General features: G+C 50.5%; 2 protein-coding genes across 3 annotated transcripts in view; both read left to right on the forward strand.

Annotated features, from left to right (window-relative positions):
• Positions 1-748: 748 nt before the first annotated feature.
• On the forward strand, positions 749-1,708 carry LOC130036483 (olfactory receptor 10AC1-like). The gene has a single exon (XM_056128323.1). The coding sequence runs from the start codon at positions 749-751 to the stop codon at positions 1,706-1,708; it is 960 nt and encodes a 319-aa protein (XP_055984298.1).
• Positions 1,709-15,239: 13,531 nt separating this feature from the next.
• RNF216 (ring finger protein 216) overlaps positions 15,240-19,368 on the forward strand; it is a 114,748-nt gene continuing 110,619 nt past the window's right edge. For both annotated transcript variants that reach the window (XM_056128392.1, XM_056128393.1), the window contains exon 1: positions 15,240-15,339. The gene's annotated coding sequence lies outside the window, so the exon portion shown is untranslated. The remainder of the gene's footprint in view (positions 15,340-19,368) is intronic.

A 19,368-nucleotide genomic window follows, 5' to 3' on the forward strand; every position in this document is an offset into this window, starting at 1 on the left:
GTGACAGCACGGGCTGAGCTGAAGGGGTGGCGGGGACAGACACATTCCAGGTCTATGGCCAAGAGGAGGGAAGAGAGGAGATAGGAGGGGTTCATCCATGTTCATCGTGATGTAGGGTGTCATGGGGACTTCCACTCACCTCTACTCCCCACAGAGGTCAGAAGGGGAGGACAGGCCAGGAGGATCCTGGACTTGGCCCTGGGTCCAGCGAAGGGGAACTTGGAAATAGGACCGGAACCTGGGACAGGGCAGGAGCAAGTCCAGCGGTGAGGCGTGGGCACAGGGTGGTCCCAGTTCGGGTTCTGAACCCATCACCTTACTCCCCTGAGCATGACAGGCTCTGGAGGCTCCAAGCAGGGACCCGCTGGCAGTCACTGGTGGGGGAGGAGAGAGGCTGCAGATGGTCTGGCGGTGATGTTGGGCGCCTTACTGTCCCCTGTGTCGCTGTGTAGGAGTGTCTGAAGTCTATCGAAGTCCATCTTCCTTTTGCACTTCTTGTTCCTTCTGGGAGAGCACAGGATGGCCAGCTCTGGGGGTACGTGAGCTCTAAAAGGGGGGCAGGGGCAGACCCAGGGCCCCTGGATATGGGCACAGCGCCGTGTGAACTGGGATCTCAGGCACCGGGATGCTGAGCTGGGGGAGGACCCTGGGCCCAGGGTGGGTGGGCATGGGAGGGGGTGTGTGGGGTGCCAGCAGGGTGCGAGACAGTGACTCCCCTCTCGATCCCCGTCACGACACAGGTCCCAATATGAGCCTCTGGCATGATCCGAACTGGACAGCCCCGCTGGAGTTCATTATCCTGGGCTTCTCGGACTGGCCCCCCGAGCTGCGGGTGCTGCTCTTCGCGCTCCTTCTGCCCCTGTACCTGGCAACGCTGGCAGGAAACCTGCTCATCCTGTGGCTGGCACTGGCTGACCCGGCGCTGCACACGCCCATGTACTTCTTCCTGGGGGCTCTGTCCACTGTGGAGGTGGCCTATACTCTGGTGCTGACCCCGCGCATGCTGGCCGGCTTTCTCCTGCCTCCCGGGGGCCAGGCCGTGGCCCCCACCACCTGCGCAGCCCAGATGGGCCTCTTTGTGGCCCTGGGAGGTTCTGAGTGCCTGCTGCTAGCGGCTATGGCGCTTGACCGCTACCTGGCCATCTGCCGCCCCCTCTACTACCCCCAGATTATGACCACGGGGCTCTGCTGGCGTTTGCTGGCGGCCTGCTGTATGGGAGGCTCGGTCCTGGCCGTGGGCCTGACCACGGTCATCTTCCAGCTGCCCTTCTGCCATGGGGGGCTGGTCAACCACGTGTTCTGCGACCTCCCGGCAGTGCTGCTGCTGGCGTGCGGGGACCGGGCACTGCAGGAGCATGTGCTGTTGGCCGCCTGCCTGCTGCTGCTGGTGCTGCCGCTGGCCCTCATCCTCCTCTCCTACACGCGGGTGCTGCTGGTCATCATGGGGGTGGGGGGGGCCGGCCGCCGCAAGGCCTTCAACACAGTGGCATCGCACCTCACAGTGGCCGTACTGCACTACGGCTGTGCCACGGCCATGTACTCCCGGCCCCTGAGCAGCCGGGACCTGGAGGAGGACAAGCTGGTGTCCCTCATCTACATCAACCTCACACCACTGCTCTACCCTGCCATCTACACTCTGCGCAACCGTGACATGCAGGGGGCGCTGTTGCGGGTGCTAGGACACAGGACCTCAGAGGAAGTCACCTAAGGGGTCGCCCCTGCCCCATCCCACGCTCTCTCCCACCGGAAACAAGGCCGCTGCCCAGCCCTCGGCGGCTCCCAAGTCCTCCTGGACATAAACTCGAGGTCAGCACCACAACACCCGGGCCTTCCCCCCACTTCTTCCCAGGCCTCAAAGGTTCCCTGGGAGGGGGTTGGTGAGCCATTGGTGCCCTGGGGGAATGAGCAGCATCCCCATGGCGACCCACGAGAAGCCAGTGATGCCTCCCCAAGCCCGGAGACTGTGATCAGCAATAATGCTGTGAGACTTTGCCAAGAGTTCCTGGGGCCAGGCAGAGGTCACCCCACAAGAGACCTCTGCTCTAACTCCATCTGCACAGTATCTTTTTGAAAGGAAGTGAGGTATGAGAAGTCTAAGGCAGTTCTGTGTACAATAGACAAAAGCTGAAAACAATCTGGAGGTTTGTGAATGTAGAACAGTCACGAGCCCATAATGAGTGCACGTGTGGAGTACCATGCAGCCATGAAAAGGCAAGACTAGTGCTACTGGCAGACAGGAAGACGGCCCAGACATAATTGTGAAAAGCAAAGTAGGTACTGGGGGCACTCTGTGGTAGAGCATGTGCCGCATGTGCCTGCTGGATGAGGTCCTGAGTTCTGTCTCTGGAATCAACCTCCCCAAGTCCTCAGAAGAACAAAGACAGAGAAACACTGTGGGTTCTATTTCAATAAAAGCCAATGGCAAACTCCTGGTTGGTCTAGAGAGCGTATTCCTCGGTGTTTACCCTCATGAATGGAACCTTACATCCATATACAAACCTGCACGCCAGTGTTTAGAGCAGGTCCCCCCACAATCGTCAAAACTTGGAAGCCACAAGCTCTTGCTGAAGCAGCTGATGAGCTAGACAAATGGTAGCTGATCCAGACACTGGAATATTTCATGGGTCTAAAAGGAAATCCATTTTTAGTAGCTGAATGATAAAGAGAAACACGTACACGTCTAAGTGAAAGAAGTCTCTCTCAGTGTATAAAGGCCAAGGACCTTGTGATTCCTGTCATCTGGGGTCCTGGAGAAAGTATAAGGATCCACAGTTAGCAAGGAAGTTAGGGAGGAGGAAGGATTTCTGATTAGGCCAAGCACGGGATTTTCAGGACTGTTTGAGAAACCATTCTGGAGGACATTATGCTGGTGGCTAGTAAGGTTTGCTGCTCTTAAAAGTTGTTTGAGGGGCCAGAGCGTCGGTACTCTGGATAGGGCGCATGCCTTGCATGAGGACAATGGGTTCAATCTCTGGTATCCCTTATGGTCCCCTGAGCCCTCCAAAAGTGATCCCAGAGTGCCAATCCAGGAGTAATCTCTGAGGGACAAACCATAGTACAGTGGGGAGGGCGTTTGTGAGGGCATTTGCTTTGCACGCAGCCAACCCAGGTTTGATCCCCAGCATCCCTTATGGTCTTCTGAGCATTGTCAGGTGTAATTCCCGAGTGCAGAGCCAGGAGTAACCCCTGGGCCTCTCTGGTATGACCCAAAGAGAGAAAACAAAAACAAAAACAAAAACAGGAGTAATCTCTAAGCATAGCTGGTGTGGCCCAAAAACAAAAACATAAAGTTGTTTGAAGCAAGAACTTGCCCTCAGGGAAAATGAAATGTAGGAAGCAGCTTGTTTTTGTTTTTGTTTTTGTTTTTGTTTTTCACGTGTAAACAGTTAAATCACAGCATCCCCGGTTTAGGAATTAACCAACAGTTAGGAGGGAAGAGCTGCTCCACTGTAGAAGTCACGCAGTAGGCGGGGAATATTTGACGTCACCCCCACGTTTTACACCATGGGGACAGTGTTGGACGATAGTTCAGAGCATCTCAAGCTCAACCTTGGGTTATCCTTTCTCCTCCTGTTATGTTAACTGAGCTATACCCACTACAGTGATCCTCGGGACACACCCGGTTCCACCTGGGCTCTCCCAATCCTCCATGTTTATCTTTAATCTCACCTTTGTGTTCTTCTCCTGGTAGTCACAAATATCTCCAGATTAGGCATGACTTGTAAAGTCAAACCTGATGGCTCTGAATTTTGTATGTGCAAGTGAAATATTTGCTTCCTTCTTTCCTTATTCCCTTTTCATATTTTTATTTTAGGGCTATGTTCTTTCTGTAGAGACACAAGAATACAAGGCTAAGTTTTCTAATATGGGAGTTAATTGATTGAGAAATATTTACTCCTGGGCATCTATCTTATTTACTTAACTTAAGCTTCACTTGCCCTTAGATTGAATTTAGTTTCTTACACCCCAAAAGGTGAGTCCACGGAGAGACTTGGATGGATCTGGGACAATTAATAAACAGCCTAAGGGCCCTATGAAGTATAATAGGTTAAGAGCACAATCATGGAACAAGCTTTCTCATGACCCAAAAAGAAGCAACTGCAAAGGACCCTATTGTGGTTAGGAAAAACTAATCTGACCTGACGTCCCCAGGAAAAACTACTCTCTACCACGAGTCTAGAGAGACCGTTTTAAGCTTAATCTAATGTATAGATAAGTCTCTTACTCTTACTTTGTTTTTATAAAATGACTAGGGATATTATTAAGAAGCAAATTTAATATGGTTGTTTAAATGGATCACCAGTGAAGGAAAGGGGAAAGCAGTATGTTCCTAGATGGAGTGCCACCCTGGGCAGTCTTCTAGAAGAATATCCCCTGAAAACTGCGCTTTTAGCTGTTCATGTGAATGTTCAAGCACACCTATTCCTATCCCCCAACCTTTCATGATTTCTATAGAATAATCTTAATTGGTTTGAATAAAGTCACCACTGGTTACCAATCTGTGAACCTGTTCCTTCGTCCATCAGCCGGGCGGGACGCAGCTATGGGTCCCTAATGCAGCTGGAGACCCCGGTCACAGCTGGATGGTTATTCAAACAGGGCAAGCTCTTGCCTTCTTCCCAGTGGAGTTAATGAACTTTGTACAACACGCCTCAGTGTGACTCTTCACGACCCCAGCTTGCACCTGGTGAAGCAACCCAAGAAGCCGTGTTCTTGTTTCTGAGGGGTCAGAGACAGATGGAACAGAAGCCCCACCTCGAGCTCCCGTCCCTGCCATGAAGGAATGACAAGACTGTTGGGGACACCTTACACCCAAGCCTGAGAGATGGGGCAAGCTGACATCATCGGCCCTTGGAGGCTACAGCAGGGAGAGTTCCAAGCTCAGCCATCATGACCTGCCTGGGGAGATCTGGCAACATAGGCTGTCATGAACTTTCAGCTCTCTCTATGTGTAGGAGGTAAACTGAGGCAGGCCGGAAGGGTTTGGTAACTTCCAACTGAGTCCTGGCCATATCTCTAACAATGTTCTCACCACAGATGAGATGAGGATGAGGTTGGGATCAAGGGACTAAAGATGCCAGAGAATTTGCCAGAAGCTTGCCTGACCTCTTTGGTCCACTATAAAATGACTGATGATTGTCATGCAATTACCACATAATCCTCCATTGCATATCTGGTGGCGTGACACTTCCCAAAATACCATAAAGGTAAAGGTAAAGGCCCTCCCGTTGATCGTCGATTTGCTCGAGCGGGCCCAGTAACGTCTCCATTGGAGACTTTTGTTGTTACTGTGTTTGGCATATCGAATACTCTCCGTAGCTTGCCGGGCTCTCCGAGAGGGGTGGAGGAATCGAACTCGGGTTGGCCATGTTGGCCGCTTGTAAGGCGAACGCCCTACCCGCTGTGCTATCGCTCCAGCCCATACATGGTGCAAAATGGGATGGGGATGGCTCCACGGTTGAGAACTCTTCACCAGCTCCAGCTTCCATTGGAAAACTCCTCCTTTCTCACGAGAACCCCCATACTTGGAGAACTCTTTGAGGCTCCAGATCCTGTCCCCTGAGTTAGCTATTCTTGGAGTTTGCCCATGCTTTGTCTCCCTTAGGGTATCTACCAAATTCTTCCCCCCCAAACAAACAACCCTCTCTTGGGGTTGGAGCAATAGTACAGTGGGTCGGGCACGTGCCTTGCATGCAATAAGTCTGGGTTTGTTCTCCAGCACCACATAGGGTCCCCTGTCCCCTGCCAGGGTGATCCCTGAGCACAGAGCTAGGAGTGAGTCCTAAGCACCACTAATTGTTGCCCAAAATCCAAAAGGCAAATGAACACAAACTCTCTTTTGCTGTCCTGTGTGTTTCTCACACCTTCTGGAGCAATCAAGACTTGAGTGTCCCCATCCTACACATTTCTAACAGAGTCAAGCAGCCGCTGACCAGAACCTCCTCCCCTAGAACCAGTTCCCTGGAGACACTGGCAATGATGACATTGGTGTGACTAATTTAATCACGGAACTGCACCATGCAATCAACTAACAAAGCCATCCTGGAACTAAGTCATCCATGTTGCTTGCTGTTAGCACGAGTCTCCCCAGGTCAGCTCTAAAAGTCTCCCCAGGTCAACTCAAAAGTGGAATTTGCCCATTTCCCTAATCCTTCCACAAAAGTGATTTTCTCTTCCTTCTGTGAGCACCTGAGGCCTGAGTCCTTCTTCTCCCCTGACTAATACATGACAGAGCAGCTGCAGGAGGTGGAGAAGATGCCTCTGATCACTGTGGCAACGGAACACGCTGCACATTTATATTCCCATCCCCATAGCAACGGAAATTTGACCCAGGATCCTCTGCAGTAACTCAAAAAACAGAAACAAAAACAGCTGAACCAGTGAAAGCAATTTCCTTCGCAGATCAGCCTTTGGGGCCTGTACAGATTCTTGTTGGGATTGGAGGGCTCATTCCCATGCAGAAGCCCCATGCCTGTCCGTTTTGTCTGTGAGTTCTTAGGCTGGTTTCCAATCTAAAGCTATGCTCCACACAGTTGGTGGGGGCGGGGGGGCAGGAGGATTCATCAGCTCCTAGAGGTCAAACCAGTGCACCGGAGAAGACTGTCAGGTGATGTCACAGGTCACTGAGCTAAGTAAGGTGACCGCATTCATTTGTCTCTGAATGTCTTCCTCTGAATGTTAGGTGGCTTCGTCCTCCATCTATAAGGCTGGCACACCAGAAATGGCCTCTGCTTTCATCAGCGAGTGTTAGTGCTGGAACAGGAAAATTCTTTCTGGTGCACATGCTTGCAGCTCCCAGGCTCTAGCATCCAGGGGATCACAAGTGCTGTAAATCCCAGAACCTGGAGAGGGACAGACACCTCATGCCACTGTTTGTGCTACTGTTTGGGGTGCCTCAGTCTGATTCAAAGTCAGAGTCCCTGCTCCAGGTCCCAGCTGCCATTGGAACACACTCCGAGCTGAGTTATTTATTTATTTATTTATTTTGCATTGTTGGATCACACCTGGCGATGCACGGGGATTACTCCTGGCTCTGCACTCAGGAGTTACTCCTGGAGGTGCTCGGGGGACCATTTGGGATGATGGGAATCGAACCTGGGTTGGCCGCACACAAGTCAAACGCCCTACCTGCTGTGCTATCTCTCCAGCCCAGTTGTCGTTTTTTAGGTCTTTGGTTTGATTGTGTTCTGAGTGGTCTTTGGGGACTCAGAGGCCGCTGCATATGACGTTTGTCCAACTGGATGGAAGGTGTGGTGCTTGCTTGGGACAGGAGCCTGAATGCTACTCAGGTCCCGTGATACTTGGAGTCCCCAGATTGCACCTGTTTGACTGCTGGGTAGGGTGCTGAACTTCAGAGATTGGATACAGATTTCTCTGTGTCCACATCTATTCCTGTTTCAGTACTGGCCAGTGGTGCTAAGCTGTGTTCACAGTCCACTGGGAACCCTCCCTCACCTTTTTTGGTTTTTTATTTTTAATTTTTAAAATTTTTTAATTTGGGGGGCTGGAGAGATAGCACAGCGGGTAGGGAGTTTGCCTTGCACGCGGTCGACCCGGGTTCGATTCCCAGCATCCCATATGGTCCCCTGAGCACCGCAAGGAGTAACTCCCGAGTGCAGAGCCAGGAGTAACCCCTGTGCATCGCCAGGTGTGACCCATAAAGCAATAAAATAAAATAAATGAATTTTTTTAATTTTAGTTTTTGGGTCACACCCAATGATGCACAGGGGTTACTCCTGGCTCTGCACTCAGGAATCACTCCTGACAGTGTTCAGGGGACCATATGGGATGCTGAGAATCAAACCTGGGTCGGCCGCATGCAAGGCAAATGCCCTACCCGCTGTGCTATCGCTCCAGCCCCTGAGCTGAGTTTTCAAACAGGCCCATTCAACTGGCAGGCAGGCTCAGGTTGGAGGCTGTGCTGCCTCCAACTCCTGCCACATATCATACACTGAGAAGAAATATCTGGTTTTAGTCTCACTTGATTAATGCCCAGGGGAACATGATATGCAAGGGATGGAGATGGGCAGGGGGGAGGAGACTGATGGGAATATGAGGGCTGGCAGCCTGCAGTTACAAGAGTGATTCTGGAAAGGCCAGAGCTGAGCTCATATGGGTTTGTGAAAGCACAGAATGAAAGGGAGAATGGAAGGGCAATGGTGTGTGTGCTGAGGCAGGAGAATGGTTTGGTATTAGCTGGAGGTGCTTTGTGACAAGGAACATATTGTATGTATTGAGGTTGGGGAGTTTAGACCACACCAGACCATGCTCAGGGCTACTCCTGGCTCTGCTTGGAGTGTCAGCCTGGTAGTACTGGGAAGCCATGATGTGCTGGGGATTGAACTGGGATCAGCTGCATAGTACTCGAACCCTATACTGTGTTTCTGACCCTTTTATGTTTATATTATTATTATTATCATCATTATTTTGGTTTGGGGCCACAATTGTAATCCTCAGTGCTTATGCCTGGCTCTGCACTCAGGAATTACCCCTGATGGGGTTGGGAGATCATTTGGGATGTCAGGGATTAAACCTGGGCCAGCAGTGTGCAAGGTGAGTGCCCTAATGTACTATCTCTCTGGCCCCTTTCTGACCCTTTTAAACTTATTCAGTGGGAGAGGGTTTCATGGCATACCAGTGGTCCTTGGGGGCTTTACTAGGGGGACCATATAAAGTGCCAAGGATGGAACTGGAGTCTGATGCATGCAAGGCAAATGCCCTTAACCCCTGTACTATCTCTTCAGCCTGAGTGTCTCAAAATTTTCAAACAGAATTAATGTATGACTCAAAAATTTTATATCTGGAATTATATCCAAAATAAAAATAGAAGAGATATTTGTACATTCATATGAATAAAATATTCATTGAATTATTAGTCATAATAGTTATAATGGAAACAATGAACGGACAAGAAAAAAGGTGACAATACACATAAATGGAAAATTATTTAGCCTTTAAAAAGAAAGGAGAGGGGCTAGAGCAATAGCACAGCGGGTAGGGCATTTGCCTTGCACGCGGCTGACCCAAGTTGAATTCCCAGCATCCCATATGGTCCCCCAAGCACCACCAGGAGTAATTTCTGAGTGCATGAGCCAGGAATAACCCCTGTGCATCGCCGGGTATGACCCAAAAAGCAAAAAATAAATAAATAAATAAATAAAAAATAAAAAGAAAGGAGATTCTTTTAGCTATGTTTTGGGGTCTCACACAGCAATAATCAAGGGTAACTCCTAGATCTGCATTTAGGAATTACTTCTGGAAGTGCTCAGGGGACCATATAGGATGCTGGGGATGGAACCTGGGTCAGCTGCACTACGCCTTACCTATTTCTCCAGCCCCCAAAAGAAAGGAATTCTGACATGTTCAAAGATGATTGAACTTTGAGGGCATCAGGCTAAGTGAAATAAGCCAGTCAGGAAAAAAGATGAATTCTCTTTATGATTCTATTTACAAGAAGGACTTTGAGTAATTCAAACCCCAGAGACAGGAAGTAAATCAGTGGTTTCCAGGTGCTGGGAAGTAGGAGGAGATCTCTATTTTATGGAGAGAGCCTGTATTTTGCAAAATGAAGTTATGGGGAAAGATGGATGGTGACGAAGACATTAGTTGTACACTAATGATGATGTAGGTGGACCCCACGGGTGGCTCACACGAGTTGAAAGGAAAAGACAGTTACTTTCTCCTGATCTGCCTTTGCCAGGACCCAGGGTTACTGGGTTCTTGTCTCGCTCGCAGAAAAGAATTTCAGGAGTAGATAAGCAGTGAAGTCACTGTCACTGTCACTGTCCTTCCGTTGTTCATCGGTTTGCTCGAGCCAGCCCAGTAACGTCTCCACTGTGACACTTGTTTACTGTGTTTGGCATCTCGAATCTTATTATGACATCTTATTATCTCATTCCTACTTTGGACAAACTGGCAGGCTACCGAATGTAGCCTGCCCACAAGGCAGAGTCTGGCAAACTCCCCGTGGCGTACCCAATGTGCCAAATACCAGTAACAATGATGGGTCTCATTCTCCTAAAGAGCCTTGAATATAATCTCAGGGCTAGGATGAAGGAGACGTTACTGGGGTCTGCTCGAGGCAATCGACGAATAACAGGATGATTTGTGATTCGTGATTTGTGGCATCTTGAATACATCACGGGTAGCTTGCCAGGCTTTGCCGTGCAGGCGAAATACTCTCGGTAGCTTACCTGGCTCTCTGAGAGGGGCAGAGGAATTGAACTTGGGTCGGCCATGTTGGCTGCGTGCAAGGCAAATGCCCTACTTGCTGTGCTATCGCTCCAGCCCATGCAATGAAGCTAAGCAGATTTTATTTGAAGGTTTTTGAAGGGAAGGAGGGAAAGTGGGAGAGAGTAGGAAGTAAGAGAGAGAGAGTAACGTGCTCAAGAGAGAACAAGGGCTTCTCCAAGGGCAGAGAGAGCCCCTACACACACCCCAGCATTAGATAGCTGAAAGCATGAAAGTACACATCTCAAGAGGGGGGATGCGGGCGACTCATGTGCTTGGGTACCTCATGTACTTGGCCACGTGGGGGCAAGCAGCACACGGGCTTGGGCAGCATATGTGCGCCCTTCCTTTGTTCACGGAGACTTTTAAAAGCTCTTCCTGAGTTGTCTTGATCCAAAAGTTCTAGTCTTCCTGGGGCTGAATCACTAAAGTCAATCTGATTAAATGAGAGGTCCGAGGATTTTCCAGGAGAGGAATTTCCTGGGGAGGGGTCCAATTTCCTCAGGGTCTGCTGAAGTTCTTACTAGTTCTGTTTTCTGTATCCACAGGGTGAATCATTCTCAGGATTTTCCTCCCAGAAGTTCTGTTGACCTAAGTTTTATTGCCGAGGGCCTTTCCCTATATACCTGCCTACATCAATGAGAATGAATTGACTGTCACTGTAATCTACTCTTCAAAATGTTTAAAGGGGGGGCTGGAGTGATAGCACAGCGGGTAGGGCGTTTGCCTTGCATGCGACGACCCGGGTTTGATTCCCAGCATCCCATATGGTCCCCCGAGCACCGCCAGGAGTGATTCCTGAGGGCAGAGCCAGGAGTAACCCCTGTGCAATGTCCGAGTGTGACCTAAGAAAGCAAAAAAAAAAAAAAAATGTTTAAAGGGCCAGAGTTACAGTTGAGTTGAAGGGCATTTGTCCTGCTCTCAGCTCACCCAGATTTGATCCCTGACATCCCCTATGGTCCCCTAGCACCACCAGGAGTGATCCCTGAGCGTAGAGCCAGGAGTAAGCCTGATACCGTTGGGTGTGGCTAAGATGCTAAATGGTTAGGTTTAATACACAAACGGAACAACCCTAGAAAAATAAGTAAGTTGTACCAAAGCAAACAGACCCAAGAGTACATGCTTTCTGAGCTCACTCATGGAAAGCTACAGAAAGAGCAACTCTTATCCACACCAGCGGCATATAAGTGGTTGCACAGCATTTGGGGTGGGGTGAGCATCAGAGAAGACTATCTGGGGGTAATGGACTCAATCCCTCTCTTGATCATGGTGTTAGTGAGGTGAGCACACAGATCTGTCAAGATTCAGAAACGTGCCTTAACTGAATGTAGTGTGCTGCATATAAATTATACCACAATAACATTGATTAACACACATACACACACACACACACACACACACACACAGAACCCTGAGCCAGAATAGCTGGAAATGACTACTTTGAAAAGCAGATAGATTTCAGAAAAAATTTCCTCCGTAGCCAGGTGATCAATTCTTCATCTAGATCCAGCTGATGACAATGGTGACAGTTCCTGGGAATTAAAAAAAAATGATTCACAAACTCTTAACAGTTTGGCTTTGACTCTTGTAAATGATTGAATAGGTCATGGGCACACTGGAAGTCATTGTAACCAGAAAGTGAGATGGAGGCATCGGGCAGGGGTGAGTCAGCAGATGGAAGAATGTTCCCAACTGCTAGAAGGCCGGACTCTGCCTTGCACCTAACTGGTCACAGTGCAACCCTCCAGGAACCCAGTGTGCCCCGCAGGTAGAGCTCTTTGCCCCTTCCAGAGTCTTGACACTGCTTAACATTAAGAGTAATAGTAATGATAGTAATAATAGAAAGACTTCTCTTACTGACACACAACTTCATTATTCCCTTAAAAACCTACTCAATGTCCCTTGCCATCTGACACTGGTCATTTCATTCTCCTCTTATCCAGAGTTTAAACACCTGTCCTGAATTTAATTTGTACATGCAGTTCCCCAGCAACAAAACCCACAGTGGACAAAACCCACAAGGAACGGTAAGCTGGATTCTGTGATTTGAATGGTTGAGTGTCCTGCAACAGATACTATCCTGAACAGCGTTCTGCTCACCAGCAGGTCACTGCACTGCTAGTGGGAAGTTCCACTGTTAGCGCATTCCTGCTCCTGACCGAAAGAGAATTACACAGCTAAACTGGACTTGGGAGAGTTGGCTTGACTCTTCCAACCAAGGGACACAGTTACCTGGGGAAAGACACTCAGACTTTCTGCTCCCACAGCCAGATGTCATTTTCAAGATGACGCTCCTGAACTGGGCTTTCATGCTCTTCTTCCTGAGGCAGGGCTTAGCGGTGACATGGGGTGTCAGTGGGGTGGGAAAAGGGAAACTCAAGAATTAAAAAAATTTTTTATTAAAACACTGTTATTTAAAAAGTTGTTCATAATATGGTTGTTTCAGGCATTCACATTTCCAATCCCAATCCCACCACCAGTGTGCCCTTCCTTCTACCAATATCCCCGGGTTCCCACCCACCACCAGTGTGTCCTTCCCTCCACCAATGTCCCCAGCTTCCCAACCACCACCCAAACTTGCTCCCTTAGCAAGCATCAAACAAGTTTTCTTTATATGGCACCTTATAACACAAAGGCAAATGAATGGAGTGATCAAAAATAGGTGAATAAAAATCCACTTGTGAAAATCATTCTACTTCACAATGGTGCTATGAAAGTCATTGACGGTTTACTGGGTTGATTGGCGCTAGTTGAACCTATGTTATTATTTTCAGAAAAGTGATGAACTCACTCTTTGAAACAGAGTCAGACCCACTTGGTGATCTGATACACAATTTTCCTGGTAGATGAAGCAAAAGGTTTTTTTTGTTTGTTTGTTTGTTTTTTACTTTTTCAGGTCACACCTAGCTATGCTCAGGGGTTACTTCTGGCTCTTCACTCAGGAGTTACTCCTGGTGATGCTCAGGGAACCATGTGGGATGCTGGGGCTTAAACCCATGTTGGTTGTGGGCAAGGCAAACACCTTACCCCTACCCGCTGTACTATTGCTCCAGCCAAAAGCAAGACTTTAATAGGAAAAGTAGTGGTAGGCAGGGAATTGTAGCTCAGTTCAGGAGCACTTACTTATTTTCAAGTGTAGAAGCACTTATCTTCACATGTGGAAACCATCAAAAAAAAAAGTTGGGGAGATTGCCCCTTGCCTTGCATACCAGCGACTTCAGGTTGATCCTCTGCACCAGCTTTTGATCCCCTGAACATCACCAGAAGTGATCCCTGAGCACAAAGTCAGGAAGAAGCTCTGAGCACTGCTGGGCACGCTTCCCCCAACAACAACCAAAAAAGCTAACGAAACTTCCAGCTGCTTGCTCCAGAGTGAGGGAAGGGCAGAAACCCCAGTTTCAAAAGGGACTCCAGGGATTGGGAGAGTGGGAACAGGGTTGAACTCACGCTCTGCATCTGGAGTCAGGGACCCCTTCCTTCTCTAAGCCTAGGGTCTTATCTCCTATATTATCTCTCTGGCCGCAGGTATCTGTTGTTTTATTACAGTTTATTTTCATTTCCCCTTCTCCTTCTCTTTGATGTTAACTGCGGTTGCAACAGCCAGGGACTGCGCCCTTGGTTGTGAAGCTGCAGCCGTGTTTGCAGAGTGAGAGGACTCAGCCTGGCATGGTGGCCTGAGGGATCCCCACGACCAAGCCTTAGCCTGAGGGGCCGTGCTGTGCTGAGAACTCCCTGAGCACCGCCTGGAGTAATTCCTGAGTGCAGAGCCAGGAGTAACCCCTGGAAGGGGGTGGGGGGAGGGTGGAATTCACTCAGAGAGACAGAGAGAGGGAATTCCAAGGCAGAGACTTGCTCACTGGGCAGCTCTGCCCACCTCAACCTTCTGAGCTCCTTCCTGACCTCACTCGGCTATCTGCTCCTGGTCTCCTCCAGAGAAACATTCCCAGAGAGTGGCCTGAAGCATGAGCCTAACTCTTTTTCTGTCTTCTTTGTCCAAGACTTCCCAGAGTTAACATGAGTAAATTTCTACTTTTTCAATTATTATGCCAGTTTTATTTCAATAAAGTACAATGAAAATGAGGGTTTTTTTCTTTCTTTTTTATTGAATTACTGTGAGATAGACCATTACAAAGCTATTCATGACTGGATTTCAGTGATACTGTTCCAACACCCATCCCTCCACCAGTGTTAATTTCCCAGCCCCAGTGTCCCCAGGTTCCCTCCCCATCACCCCCAGCCCCCACCATCTATGGCATCTCTCTCTGTCTCTTTGAGTGAATTTCTCCCCGCCCACCCTCTCAGGGGTTACTCCTGGCTCTGCACTCAGAAATTCCTCTTGGCGGTGCCCGGGGGAGTCTATGGCACGCCAGAGATCAAACCCAGGTAGACTGCCTGCAAGGCAAACACCCTCCCCGCTGCACTATCGCTTTGGGCCCTCCTCCCCCAGTGAATTTTTGTTTGTTTGTTTGTTTGTTTGTTTTTGGGTCATATCCGGCGATGCTCAGGGGGTTACTCCTGGCTCTGCACTCAGGAATCACTCCTGGAGGTGCTAGGACCCTATGGGATGCTGGGAATCGAACCCGAGTCGGCCGCGTGCAAGGCAAACGCCCTCCCCGCTGTGCTATCGCTCCAGCTCCCCCGAGTGGAATTCCTTAAGGAGTGACGAACTCGCCCTGTGAAACTGAGGCTTCACCAGGGACGGACCCGCTGCCCCGCAAGTCCCGAATACAGCGCCTGACCCACAGGAAGCCTGCGGAAAAGCTGTGGTGGGTGGATGCTGACTGTTCCTGCAGCGTGATCGTGCAGGCGATCTCCCGCGCCACCGGCCCCTATGCCCTTCTCAGCGGCCGTGACCCCCTGGGTGGGGGGTCAAAGGCGAACCCGAGCCGTCGGGGACGCGGCGCGGGCCTCTCTATGGTCTCGCGTGCCCCAGCGGCCCCGCCTCCCTAGTCCCGGCGCGCCTCTATGGTTCTTCCTGTCGCTAGTCGGGAGGGGGCGCTGCGCGCAGGCGCGCGGTGACGCCGCGGCAGGGCCGGAAGGAGCGCGGCGGCTGCTTCGGCGGCGGCGGCGGCGGGCGAGCTGTCGGCGGCCGCGTCTGGGGAGCTGAAGGTGAGGCGCCCGGGCCAAGCGCTCAGGGCCGCACAGCTGAGGGGCGAGCCGGGGAGGCGGGGGGTCGCGGCGGGCGGCAGCGGCGTCTCCCCGGAGTGCGGGGTATAGGGGCGGGGGCCGCGGGCGTGAGGGGCTACGAGCCGGGGGTCGCGGGCCTGGGTCCCGGGCGGCGGGCGACTCCGGGGGGCGCGGGCGGGCCGCAGCTCCAGCAGCTCGGGAAGTTTCGCGGGCCGGCGGCGGGCCGGTGGGTCCCGGGCGGCGGCGCGAGCGCTCGGCTTGCCCCGGCGGCACCTGACTGGAGGCGCGCGGCGGGTGGCGACGCGTTTTCTCAAGGGGCGCGACTCCCGGCCGCTCGCCCGGGCCGCCCGCCCCGCGCCACAGAAACTTCTGGGTCCGGCTCCGCGGCGTAAGGCGCCGCGGGCTCCTGACGGACGCGTCGCCGCTCGGGCGGGGGCAAATCGCGCTTGAGGAAGTTGGTTGAGGCGGGCGGCGCCGGGCCCCGAAAGTTGTTGGGGTCCGAGCGACTAGGGGTGGGGGAGTGCGGCGGGCGCTGCCAGTGGGGCCGGACGCGGGGGGCGCAGGGGCTTCGCGGGGGACCCAGTTTCAGAACCCCGGCCCTACCCGTGCAGCCCTGGGGGGGGGCGGTCCCCCGTTGTGCGTGGCCCCTCATTAGTTAATGGTCCCGCTAGGGTTGGCGGCGTGAACTCAGAACAGCCCCCCGCCCCCCTTGGCCCCTAATGGGAAGACACAATGGGGTCTGCTAAGTGTCGGGCACCGCACTGAGCATTTTGCATCTATTCTCATTGTCGATTGATTATTAATCATTGACATGTTATCCTTTATTTTACGCTTCGGGTCGAACCCAGGGTCTTGGGCTGCATCTGTGGGGACACATGCGCTCAACCCCCCACCCCGTCCCTATGTTTTATTTTATTTACTTCTTTGGTTTTTGGAGCCCCACCTGGCGATGCTCAGAGAGGGTTACGCTTTGCCTCTGCGCTCAGCAGTCAGTCACTCCGGATGGGCTCAGGGGACCCTGTGCAGGCGCCTCTCCCTCCACCCCCCCCCCCCGTGTTGTCGCGCTGGCCCCCTCGGTCCTACCCGGAATGGGGATTGGACCGGGCCGGAGGACGTTCAGGTTCCGGTGCTGGTGCTGCTGAGGTTGTCCTGTAGCGGTGGAGATTTTTATCCGAGTAGTTCTTACCCCCCACCCCCACCCCCAACACACACACACACAGGGGCTGTGACTCCTGGCAGAGCCTCTACGGGTTCAGAATGCCAACCCCGCCAAAAAACAGGGCTCTTCCAGCGCAGCCAACGTGGTGCCCGGCTGTGTGCCAAGTCGTGGGACTGTGGGAATGGATACCATGCAAGCCCTTTACCTTCTTGGAACTCTTTTTAGCCGAGGTGCTAGATAATAAATAATAGTTTTCTAAATGGATATGAGTTTTTTTTTTTTTTTGGTGAAAGATGTGAGATATGAGAATGAACGGAGGTTTGGTTGCAAAAGGTTTTTCTCTGAGGCATTTAAAAAGAACCAAAGGTTGGATAGAGTTAATTTGGTCAAAAAGAGGCAGTGATGAGTGAATGATCCAGTGAGAGGAGAGCCGGAGGAGGGAGGCTGACATGCCAGGAAACTGAGTCATTGACGGTACCCCATGATGAGTGGGGAAGGGGTGCAGGTGAGGCTGTTAGGCCAGCAGGGACCCTACTAAGCAGCACTTTGGTTCTACCATGAGCAGTTTTGTGGCTGAAAGGAAAAAGCTTTCAGAGAGGGTAACTGCAGACAGTATGAAGATGGAGAGGGACAGACAAAGTGTCATGACTTCACAGAGGAGTTGGCTTGAAAAAATCATTGAAAACATTGATTTCTCCCACCTTGTGGCTGAGGAAATGTTTACTTCTCTGTCCCAGTTTCTGAACTAATTTTTTCTTTTCCTTTCTTTTTTGTTTTGTTTTTCTATCACACCTGGTGATGCTCAGGGGTTTCTGCTGTCTCTACAGTCAGGAATCACTCCTGGCGGTGCTTGGGAGACCATATGGAATGCTGGAGATAGAACCCAGGTGCAAGGCAAGTGCCCTCCCTGCCATACAATGGCTTGGGTCTCTCTGAAATAACGTTTGTGTAATATGTTAACATCACCCACTGAAGATGTTTAATGTAATTTTTGGTTTAAAACCTTTCCAGTTGTTAAAAGGCATTGATAACTGGAAAATTCACACTGGTTTTGTCTGTAATTATGCGTGCTCTTTTACCTTGTTTTTTTTTTTTTTTCATTTTTTTCTGCAGGTTAAGATTCTTTGTTTTGTTTGTTTTGGTGGCTACACACAGGGGTGCCAGGGCTTACTTCTGACTCACTTCCGGTGTTGCTCTTATAGTGCTGGGGAGTTACAGGCAGTGAAGGGAATTGAACTAGGGTTGACTGTGCAAGGCAATTGACTTAGCCCCTGTAGTGTATCTCTTTGGCTCTGCAGAGTAAAGATGAATTATATTTTCTTGTTTTTGTTTTGTTTTGGGGCCATACCCGCAGTGCTAGGGCTGGAGCGATAGCACAGCAGTAGGGCGTTTACCTTGCACGCAGCCAACATGGCCGACCCGCGTTCGATTCCTCCACCCCTCTTGGAGAGCCCGGCAAGCTACCGAGAGTATCTCGCCCACACGGCAGAGCCTGGCAAACTCCCCGTGACGTATTCGATATGCCAAACACAGTAACAACAAAGTCTCCAATGGAGACGTTACTGGGCCTGCTCGAGCAAATCGATGATCAACGGGAAGGCCTTTACCCGCAGTGCTCAGGGCTAAATCCTGGCTCTGGGCTCAGGGATCACTTCTGACATCTTCAGATCCATATAAAGTTTTAGGGATTGAATTCAGGATGACAACATGCAAAGCAAATGCCCTACCAATTTTACTATGACTCCAGCACCCAAGGATTTTATTTTATTGTTTATAATATATCATCTGCGTATTCTTTCATAATCACACTAGCATCCTCCAATCACCTAACCCTCTATCTGGGTTGACTCTGACTCCCCTTTTTCCTCTTGCCCTAATGTATAGTTACATACAAATATGCCGTTGAGGGACTAGAAGAATAGTACGTGGGTAGCGTGCTTGCCTTGCACACGGCCGACCTGAGTTCAATCCCTAGCAACCTACGTGGTCCCCCAAGCACCGCCAGGAGTCATTCATGAGTGCAGAGCCAGTAGTAAGCCCTGAGGAATACCAGGTGTGACCCAAAACAAATACACAAAATTAAGGTGCCATTAAATCTAACTTTGTACTCAGCCTCTCCCATTCCCCTGCCCCCCACTAGTTCAGACTCCCCAGGTTTTTCTGTGTTTCCTGCCACCAGATATCTTCTACAGTCTGGCCTATACTTTGTAGCTAAGTTGATTTTTCTAGGCATTAGAATTTCCTAGACATACAGTGTGCCTAAGCTCGCATTGTATTGTTTGCCATTATTAGAAAATAATAATTCTCTTTCAGTTATTGTTGATATATAGCAAACCACTCCCAAACTGAACATAGTGGTTCTAGTTGATGACAGATTTGTGAGTCAGGGTCTTGGGAAGGGATCACTTAAGCCTTTTTGTTTTTCTTTTTGGGTCATACCTGGTGATGCACAGGGGTTACTCCTGGCTCATGCATTCAGAAATTACTCCTGGCGGTGCTCAGGGGACCATATGGGATGCTGGGAATCGAACCTGGGTTGGCCACGTGCAAGGCAAATGTCCTGCCTGCTGTACTATTGCTCCAGCCCCACCACTTAAGCCTTTTTATCCGGATGGATATATTGCCAACTGAGGTGCTTGGTTCTGGAGGAATTCTCCAGAATAGCTTTATCATTCACCTAAAGACTGCTGGAATATTATTTCCCTGTAATGTCAGGTTTTGCACAGTCTCACCGGTGGGGTAATCAGATTTCCTACTTTTTGCTTTTTGATTGACTCTGGGCTCCTACAATCCCCATATGAAAATGGTCCTGGTCTTAAAGACTAATCTTGGAACTGGCCTAGTCTTCAATT

Source organism: Sorex fumeus, unplaced genomic scaffold, assembly GCF_029834395.1.
Source record: "Sorex fumeus unplaced genomic scaffold, SorFum_2.1 ptg000064l, whole genome shotgun sequence".
Taxonomy (NCBI): Eukaryota; Metazoa; Chordata; class Mammalia; order Eulipotyphla; family Soricidae; genus Sorex; species Sorex fumeus.